The sequence below is a fragment of the Mytilus trossulus genome, chromosome 11 (assembly GCF_036588685.1).
Source record: "Mytilus trossulus isolate FHL-02 chromosome 11, PNRI_Mtr1.1.1.hap1, whole genome shotgun sequence".
Classification (NCBI taxonomy): Eukaryota; Metazoa; Mollusca; class Bivalvia; order Mytilida; family Mytilidae; genus Mytilus; species Mytilus trossulus.
Window position 1 is genome coordinate 21643954 of NC_086383.1, and position 10957 is coordinate 21654910.

General features: G+C 32.3%; 1 protein-coding gene across 1 annotated transcript; it reads left to right on the forward strand.

Annotated features, from left to right (window-relative positions):
• The first annotated feature begins 773 nt into the window (after positions 1–773).
• Positions 774–7590, forward strand: LOC134690869 (uncharacterized). The gene is made up of 4 exons (XM_063550996.1): positions 774–972; positions 4019–4105; positions 5852–6023; positions 7520–7590. Exons 1-4 carry the CDS (start codon positions 927–929, stop codon positions 7539–7541), a joined length of 327 nt encoding a protein of 108 aa, XP_063407066.1. The 5' UTR covers positions 774–926; the 3' UTR covers positions 7542–7590.
• Positions 7591–10957: the final 3367 nt, after the last annotated feature.

The window sequence follows — 10957 nt, forward strand, 5'->3', positions numbered from 1 at the left end:
AACTGTGTAATAAATTATTCACTTGCAATTCGACCTCATTAAATCCGTATTCATGTGAACTTCGATTTAACCCCTTTACTAGAGATGGACAACGCATGTTTTGTACATGTATTGTTTATTTAAAGAAAAGGAATGTCAACATTGAGAGTGAAACAAAGGTAAATCGTTTGATGACTGATTTGATCCACTAAGAATCTTTCTTCAACATGTAAAAACGACGAGAAACATACATTTTTAATCTATAAAATAAAATTAAACAGACCTATAAAAATCCAACTGCACGTGTTGGCCTCATCTATTTATATCTAATCATTAGTTTATTTATGTTGACATCGCTTATATCGTCATCTGAGTTCAACTCGCTATTTAATTCACAGGCACTTGTTTCTGTCAATATGGGGTTTACTATCCATACCAGTACAAAAAAAACACAAGGTAGCTAACGGGAATTTTCAATGTGTTCGCTTCAACCAATATTTTATTACTTTCCCTTGCCCCTTTCACGAATAAAAGTACACCAGTCTTTCGGTAATTGAATTATCTTTACAATGAAACAACTCTCATGTTCCTTGAGAATACCCCTCAAACAGTATAACACACTTGAGATGAGAATTATTGACCTTTTTCCAGACCATTGAATTTGGAAGGACTAAACTTCCGGTTTACTTAGGAAATTAATTAAACTGAGCAATCCCATTGCTCACATTTTTCTGGTTTCTGGTAACTAGTATAAATAAACAGGTAACCAGATGAATTCGGCCAATCAGATTGCTGTGTTTTATTAACTGTCTGTGACAAATCGGTGACCATGAATTTGACAGCTAGTGCCCCTTTAAGTTTTTATAGGTAAAATAAAAGGTAAAAAACATTACGACAATTCTGAAATAAACTATAATCGTTAAAACAACAATTCCACCTATTTAAATATGCCTGAAATGAAAAGTTGGCAAACCAGGATGACACCAAGTACAAGTAAGTTGATAAATCCAATATAGTTTGTGTTTTTAATATTTTCTTACAGTGAATAATTATTTCCACGATCTACTATTAAAGGTATGCTCGAGCCTTGTAAAGTCTATCTTGGTAGTTTTAAATATTTTTATAGAAAAAAACAAATAAGCATTACTTAAGGACTACTTAAGGTATGCCCGGGCGCATTCATGCACGATATATTGATTGTTCATCTTGTTTGATAAAAATGGTTCAATCTGAATGTTTCTATTAATCTGATCAAAGCCTATCACATATATATGGGTATAAAGTCATTTTCCTTGTCATAACAAAATTTATAATGTAGGACAGCAAGTCACAGACAAAAAAATCACAGTCATGTATAATATGTTATAAACATTGACTTCTGTTTTAAAGTTAAATCTAAAAAAATATATACTTACTTTGAGAAACATCTTTCTGTGATGGAGTTTCAATGAAATTCATAGTACATGTTCTTCGTTTGGTGGTTTAAAGTTTCTTTCGGTTTAAAGTTTCTTTATAAACAAGGTAGATGGTAAACAAATATAATTTACGGATACAAATATAACCGGAAGAAAAGTGACTTCATGAACTTTTACTATAATTTGCAAAGTGCTTTTCAGGAACTCTCGTTTTGAATTGAATATTTATATGAACTCTCGTTTTGAATTGAATACTCATATGAACTCTCGTTTTGAATATCTATATATGAACTCTCGTTTTAATTATTTATATGAACTTTCGTTTTAAATTGAATATTTCTCGTTTTAGTTTTAAGTTGAATATTTCTTGTTTTAAATGTTTCTTTATTCTTAAATATAATGTTTCTTATTTCAAATACCCAAAGAGATTATAGATTTACTATTTTACAACTTAATCCGATGGCTGTCAAAAGTGCTAAACTTACACTCAACTTCAAAAGAAGCAATTATCGCTATTTTACTAAGTTCAGCCGGAGGACAATAATCCTATTATCATTACATAACATTGGACAATTATATTTATATTTTATGAGAACCTTTTATAATGTTTTAATACCCTTATCTTTGACTTAATTTATGTTTTGGAAACTGTTGCTTGGGCAGTCATCCCTTAGCTTTCGAACTGTAAACTTGTGTGAATAAATTTGTATATATTTTTATACGGTCTTGCGTGTAAAGCAGCCATAGTGTCGATTATAGACCTAAAATCTTTAATGTAACCCGTGCCGAACTTCACGGACTCATGCCGCAAGTTCACGGGGTTATACAAATACCAAATATTCACATTATTTTTTTCAAAATAGTCACAAAGCTATATATTTTTATAATGAAAAATGTGCAAAAAAAATTAAAATACAGTAACTCATAAAACTTCGGTGTTTTACATTTCATGAGCAAAAGATAATATAATATAGTGAAATAAGAACTTTCAATCCAATCAAAGTATCATATTTTACATGAATTGTAAGAAAATCGACCAAAAAATGACACACAAGCCTCATTTTGGTGATTTATTTCCCTTTCCAATGTTAATTTCCCTAAGGAATAAAAAATGCAAATTTTGAGTTTTCTTGTAGTCATATTTTATGAAAAAAATTCTGTGTATATTTGGGGCTTAATACTTTATATTAGAATAAAAAAAAAGTATCTGATCTAATTAGTTTAAGGTACAATAGTTTCACTAGACTTCTTTTAAAATTACCCTGTGTAAAGAGTTATCATATTGTCAACATTATTTGAGTCGCTGCCAAAAATCCATTAAGATCATTGTTATTTTCTCAAATTTCAACAATCCAATGCTTATTACTAATGTTAATAGTGCTACCATAGGCGGACCCAGGGGGCCTGAATGCCAACCCCTTCTTTTCCTTGGAAAAATTTGGTTGCTTATATACGGGATCACTGAAGTATGAATGTAGCGGACCATCTCGTAAGGCAGTCAGTTGGACCCCTTATATGAAAATTGTCTAGATGGTATATTTTCCTTCTGCTGCTGGTTGTAATGCTGGTGCTGCTGGTTTCACAACCTCAACCAGCAGTCAAAAGCTGACAGAATTTCCACGGGTTCTCGTAGCAAAACGTAATTTTACGGAAAATTTTGAAAATTCATCCTAGTCAGAACGTCAAACAAGAAATTTGTCAAATGAATAGCAGAGACCATTGAGTCGACGACCGACCGTACCCACCCTTGCTGGTTACTCCATTTGTGTGCCAACGGACCCTTGTGTTAATTATTTTAGGGGCTCCCTAGTTGACCTCTAGAAATTTCTGTCCTTGTCCAATTGATTCAGATTTCTAGTGATTATTTTCAAATTTTCTTCATCTTAGACTATCCCTATCGCATGACCTTTTTCAAATTTTATATTTTTTATAACTTCACATAAAACGTTATACTCATCATCCAATAGTACAATATTATTCCAAACGTATAGCTGTACATGCTTTGCAATTTCAGCATTAAGTTTAAGAATTAATAAGAAAAATAAACAGCTCATATCAAATTCGTGTATTTTTCCCTTATATGAAGGTTAGATGGTCAATTATCATTTATTTAGAGAATCAACGATGGACTCTTCTGGGTGTGTGGAGTTGTATGAAATTGAACCTACAATGTACCTATCAAATTTATTGAATTTGTTTTTTTCCGAAATATGCATGAGATGTTTGACACTAGACAATCTATTATTTCTCTCCCCCCCCCCCCCCCCCCCGTCCCACAAAATCTTACAACCAGCTTCCGTCCAAACTGTCAACACCAAGTAACACTTTGATCTATTATCATCAGTATAGCATTATCAGTGTATGTGCAATTGGACTGCTTGTTTCCATGGCAACACATTCAATGGCAAATATTGCACAATTGAATATATATAATTATTCTAATGATTTTCTTTGTTTTTCTTGTATATTTTTCATAATCATGAAAACAGACTGATATTTCTTCACTGTCATTTATTTTATCCATATAAGGGAAATTGTTACTATGTACAGTAATAGCTCAGTTTTTGGGAAGAACTATACTTATTATGTTAAAAAATATATAAAACGCTTTTTTTCCAATTCAGGTATCAGAATGAAGTGTCTGTTTATGTTAGCCGTTTTGTTGCCTTTTGTTCTTGGAGCACACCATGCTCATCACGAAAGATTTTTGAGTATGTATAATTCATTTAAGACGAAAAACTTTACTATAGACATGATAGAGTAACAACTAAAACCATAGCTCATATGCATAAAACCGTTTAAGTGTAGATATCCAATAGAAGTACTAATCTATGTTAGGACACGTAGACAATTATGTTCGTTCAGAAAAAAAAAATTATTACTCATGTAGTTTTAAGCCTGTGAACCCTTTTCTTTAACAATCGATAATGGAATTCAGAATTAGATTTATGATAATTTGCATTGTCGTAATTTGGAAAGTCTAGCAAAATACGTAAAACTGCAATAAATGATGTGTTGCAATTTTAATATTTCGAGAAAATTTGAATTTTTAGCGTCAATAACATAGTCCGATTAGTTTATGGCAGTTTTGTCATTAGCATAAAAGCGCTAGTTGTTAAATTTATTATTGATCAATTTGTCAGTAGTCAAAATTCTGGTATGAATGAAGGCAACGGCAGTTACAAACTAAAACTGAGAGAAACACGTGAAATATAAGACTAGAACAACGACACAACATAAACACTAAAATGCAACACATACAGAAACGATCTATAATACAATTATAACAATAAAATGGCCATTTTCCTAACTTGTTACAGATCATTTCATGAAATAATGGTGGGCTGAACCTGGTTTTGTTGCTTGCAAAACCTCCCGCTTTTAATGCAATGTTAAATATATCATTAAAATGACAACATTACATTACATGCCTACAATACAAATAAATGGGAGAACATGTATGAGTTAGTCAACGTCTTAACGTACTTATTTGTCCTTTAAATTCCGAAAGAAGACATGCATACGACTGCAGGAGATGTCGGTTAGACGTCAATGAGACAACAACACAACGATGAAGATAAAAAAGGACATTTGGAGGGCAATATGCATGTTTCAAAATATATAGAAAGGTGTATATACTATATTTCATCAAAATCATTGTACGTATTTGATAAATAGGATCATGTGGAAAAGATAAGAAAGTCCAAGAAATGGACTGAACATACGACAGCTTAAGTGCCAGTCTGCCTAAGAATCAGGTAGTGGTTAAAACATGACCGAAAAAACCCACCCAATTTGACATTGGTTTCAGTTCATAAGATGTAGTTATGCACACAAAAAACATTCATTTTCATTTTCTGTCCTGGTAATACAGGATACAATTTGGTTGAAATGCACTAGAAATTAACGAATAAGGGGAGATAACTCTGTAATTTGCTATCATTCTAACTAATTTTCTAACCAATTTATTTGAAATAACCAGACACACACAAGCGAAAGACTGATACTTTCTAACTCAGGATGATGGTTATTATTTTTAAGATAGTTTGATTAGCACTGTGGTTTTTTTTTCTAATCATGTTTTAATTTTTACCTCAATTGCTTGATTCTTAAAAAGATCTACAAAGACTGGCAATTAATTATGCAATCGTTACAAATAGAGTTTTTGTTTTAACTAATTGTTTTTTTGCAACTGCACTTGTGAAGGGGTCTGGGTGGGACGACAAGGCAAAACTGCGCAATTAATGGCCAAAATAAATTAAAGAAAAAACAATGGAATAAAAAAGAAAAGAAAAAAGTATATTATAGAACAACGTACATGATGGGAGACTGAAATGTAAAATAAGGCCAATTGAGGATGATATAAAGAAAAATAGAGAAAAATATCATGAAAACTTAAGAGAACAGAGACGAAACATGCCTGATCTAGACCCATATTATCATGTATCTTATTGCAGCTGGTAACAATCAACTAAACCAACCAGATTTAGACAAAGTCATACAGTTAGTTCGAGGGTTCGCTAAATCTGATATGGGACAAAGAGCTTGTGTAATAGCTTGTCGAACAGCGGTTCGGTCAACAGGATATGGGTTTCTATTGACTTTTCTGTGTCCTGCCGCCTGTGAACGGTGAGTATAAATTATAAAAATACATTCATTGCTCTATTTACTCCTCTGTGTCCTGCCGCCTGTGAATCATGAGTATAAATTACGAAAACACATTCATTGCTCTATTTACTCCTCTGTGTCCTGCCGCCTGTGAATCGTGAGTATAAATTACGAAAACACATTCATTTCTCTATTGACTCTTCTGTGTCCTGCCGCCTGTGAAGCGTGAGAATAAATTATGAAAACACATCTATTGCTCTATTGACTCTTCTGTGTCCTGCCGCCTGTGAATCGTGAGTATGAATTATGAAAACGCATTCATTGCCCTATTGACCTCTCTGTGTCTTGCCGCCTATGAATCGTGAGTATATAAATTATAAACACACATTCATTGCTCTATTGACTCTTCTGAGTCCTGTTGCCTGTGAAGCGTGAGTGTAAATCATAAAAACACGTTTATTGATCTATTGGCTTTTATGTGTCCTGCCGCCGTTGAAGCGTGAGTTTAAAAATTATGAAAACACATTCATTGCTCTTTTGACTCTATTGTTCCCTGCCGATTTTGAAGCGTACGTATAAAATATAAAAACACATTTATTGCTCTATTGACTCTATTGTTCCCTGCCGCTTGTGAAGCGTGATAATAAATTAAAAAATACCACATTCATTGCTTTATTGATTTTATTGTGTCCTGCCGCCTGTGACGCGTGAGTATAAATAATAAAAACACGTTCATTGCTCTATTGACTCCATTGTTACTTGCCGCCTGTGAAGTGTTAGTATAAATAACAAAAAAAAAATCAATGCTTTATTGACGCTTCTATGTCTGCCTGTGTGTAGTGACAACTTCAAATTATACCTTGTCCATCGGATATATATATTAGTCTGAAAATTACGCCAAACAGTGTAAGAGTTATATTTTCCGCTGATAAACTATTGTCCGTCCCTCAACGGGATTCGAACTCACACCTTTGATACACTACAGCACTAATCGCTTACCCTCATGTCCAGCGCTCTAGACCACTCGACCACAGCCGCTGTATAAAAATATAATTTCAATACTCGTAGTGTTACCTTGTCACGGAAGGTTAATCTAGAGATTGACGTTAAACTCTTGTTTTTAAGCGTGTGTAGATGATATATTATTATTTTTCACATAATGTATTTTTTTTTTATTTGTTAGCAGTCTAACTCATCAATTTTAAAGATATATAATGAAGATATGGTATAATTGCCAATGAGCGACAACTCTCCACAAAAGTCGCTGTAAAGGGTCCCGAAAGGAAACATACGAAACAATTCAATTTAAAAGCACACATGACAAAATTCAACCAATGACAAGTATGCTTTGTCAACAGTCTGAATTTAAACTGTTCAGTTCGCATTGAAAACTTATTTAGAAATACGCAAATAAGTGTTAAATCATTAAGATGATGATTTAACAAATAAAAACAAACACAGTTTAATTAACATCTTATTGATATACTATCAATTACATATTTTTTTCTCTTTTTTAGGGTTCGAGCACAATTGAAATAGGCATAAGAGATCATAGGCAGTATTATTGAATAAAAACAGAATTATATAATGTGTATTCGTTTCTGATACAAATAGATCATTAGGTGTAATACCACCACGGATTTCTTTTATTAGTCTTTGTTAAATTTGCACTTTTCAAAAATAATGTGCAAAAGTCCTCTTTTTTTCTAATAAAGAAATACTTGGCATGAGTAAAGTTTTATCCTGTCCAGTACCATAGCACAAATTCGACATAACATTTCATTGCATATAACAAAATAACTAGAAATTAACCAATACAATTTCCCCTTTTTAACCTGTGTACGAGATTTAGTAACCATGTAATCTCAAGTTTCCAAAATATTCTATAGAAATCCAAAATTAAAAAGTAATTGTGCTATGAAACAACACATATATATGTTTATGACCAAGAAGTTTTTACTTCAATGAAATGTAGGATCAATAACTGCAATGTCAAATTGAAGGAAACATTTTTGTCGACCTATTTTTGTACGCAACAGGGTGTGACCTACTATGATTTGGTGGTATTAAACCATAAGTCTTCCATTTAACTAAAGATACAGTTCGTATTTGTTTCAGTTGAATGTCCATGTACATGTATGTATCTATAATATTTACAGGGCCAATATTATTAAAGTAGATGTGCATTTCGACAATTAATGTCTCTTCAATGATGGTCGAGGTCATAATATCAAAAATACGAATTATGATTTTATTCTATAAAATTGAATTGTTACTATTAAAACTGATGTTTCAACTTCCTCGGTTTTAAACTATTGGTTCAAGTAAAGGTGCAGGTTGGTACCTATTAAAACGTCTTAACCCGATGCCTTTGTTTGTACCAGTCCGAAGTCAGTTACCTGATGTTCAGTGGTTGTCGTTTGTTTACTGGATGTCGTTCATAATTATTTCTCGTTATTATTATATAGATTAGACCGTTGATTTACATGTTTAAATAGTTTTACAGTAGATACACTACTTTTGAAACCCTTTATAGCTTGCTGTTCGGTACGAGCTAATGCTCCGTGTTGAAGACTTTGATCTATAAGTTTAATGGTTTACTTTTACAAATTGTGACTTGGATGGAGAGTTGTCTCATTGGCACTCATGCCAAATCTTATCATATATACTTATAGATTGGATTGACTACTTTAAAGGTTCTTTTTTGGTTTCGGCTGTTCTATGTTTTCGGTTATGGCTATGAGCGTTATTAAGGAAGGTCAATTCAGAAAAGCGGTTTTGGACGCCTGAAATTCATATTGTGTTTTTAGCATTGGTTTATTGAAATTCAAAACTATATACAAAAACTCAATTTTCTAAGTAATCATAATTATATCATCAGATATACAACAAAATGTATATAACTAATCTTAAAGCGTATATCAATGTTACACGACGGGTGCCGCATGTGGAGCAGGATCTGCTTACCCTTCCGGAGCACCTGAGATCACCCCTAGTTTTTGGTGGGGTTCGTGTTGTTTATTCTTTAGTTTTCTATGTTGTGTCATGTGTGCTGTTGTTTGTCTGTTTGTCTTTATCATTTTTAGCCATGGCGTTGTCAGTTTGTTTTAGATTTACGAGTTTGACTATCCCTTTGGTATCTTTCGTCCCTCTTTTATAAAACATGGTGATAAATAACCGAATAATTATATTGTAAATGAAGTTATAGTTAAGATTGTTAGACAGATGGAAAAACCTCTTTTGAAAATAAAGAGACTCTTCACTAGAATGCTAGACTAGTGAAGTTAATTGTTAACAGCAAGCAATATTGTTGAATAATAAAAACAAAAGATTGAGACGATCAGGACTCTGATATGCTATAGATACACATATTTGTTGTTGTAGACCGTATGCTGCTCTCTAGACATCTTTTGAATGTTGTTGTCCTTTGGTTTGCTTCCTTGGTGATCACTACATTAACACTTCTATTTAAATCATGACCACAATTTATATGATATGGTATAACAGTGAGGTTTTTAAATGTTATTAAATCAATGTTGCCATAGGTATTCGTCATTTGGGACTTCTGAAAATATATATTACATAATAAACTACTTTGATTCATAACAGATTTTAGACAATTATGGTTTAATTGTAAGCATTGTTACAGATTAATGCAGTTGTATTTTTGCAGTGGAGCATTTTCAATTTTTCTTGAGATAAAAACAATTAAAATTTCAGTTCAGAAATTAGCTACATATTTCAAACGAAATAAATTGAACTGAAACAGTATTTTACGTTTTAACATCAAAGGAAAACAAAACAACTAAAGACAAAACTATGACTAAATAAAGAAATATGCCTAAGACAATTCAACGTTTGTAAAAATCCGATAATCAATGTCTTCAAAAAAGTTGTTCGGAAAATGGTGTTTTCATATCAAATGTATAGCAAAAACAAAAAGATAACTATTATTTTTGGCGACGGACTGTGTATTAACTCTTTCATGTGTTAAAAGGAATATAATTTAATCAGATATTTCTATTGCACTTATGCAAGTGGAATCTGGATCTCCTCTTTTAAATTCGGTATATGTAAATGACGTTGAGAATGAAATGATAATTTAAAATTGACAATCATATGAGCTACAAAAAGAAGGAGGCGAAATATACCAGAGGGACAATCAAATTATAGATCAAAAATAATCTGACAACACCATGGCTAAAAAACGAAAAAGACAAACACAAACAGACAAATGATAGTACATAAGACATATCATACAAGACTACGTATAACGAATCCCACCAAATACTGACTTCAAATATTGAAGTCATATCTTGTCATATATGTAGGTTGTATGTTGTCATCAGTGAAAATGAAAAAGATTTATAGCATTAAATAGATCATGTCATAACTAACTCAATGTGTGAATTAATTTTGAAAACAGTAATCGGTGCAAGCCTTAATCAGAGACTGCAAATGATAAATAGTTGTCAAAGGTACCAGGATTATAACTTAATACGCCAGACGTGCGTTTCGTCAACATAAAGATTCATCCGTGACTCTCAGACCAAAATAGTTAAAAAGCCAAACAAGTACATAGTTGAAGAACATTTAGGACAAAAAAAACAAAAAAGTTGTTAAAAATACGGCTAAGGTAGTCTTTTCCTGGGATAAGAAAATCATTAGTTTTTCGAAAAATTCAAAGTTTTGTAAACAGGGAATTTAAAAAAAATCATACAATTGATATACACGTCAACACAGAAGTGCTGACTACTGAACTGGTGATACTCTTCGGGGACGAAACGTTCACCAGCAGTGGCATCGACCCAGTGGTGTAAAACGTTATTAAAGGTACAAGTATTTTAATTTTATACGCCAGACGCGCGTTTCGTCTTGTTGTTGTTGATAGATGTACATTATTTACACTATTTCTATTGGATATCCATTGATTGATTTAAGTGTGAAATGATAAT

Coding starts and splice junctions, on each gene's coding strand:
- LOC134690869 (XM_063550996.1), top strand. CDS start 927: ATGCCTGAAATGAAAAGTTGGCAAACCAGGATGACACCAAGTACAA. Junction 973..4,018: donor CAGGATGACACCAAGTACAA/GTAAGTTGATAA, acceptor TTTCCAATTCAG/GTATCAGAATGAAGTGTCTG. Junction 4,106..5,851: donor TCATCACGAAAGATTTTTGA/GTATGTATAATT, acceptor ATCTTATTGCAG/CTGGTAACAATCAACTAAAC.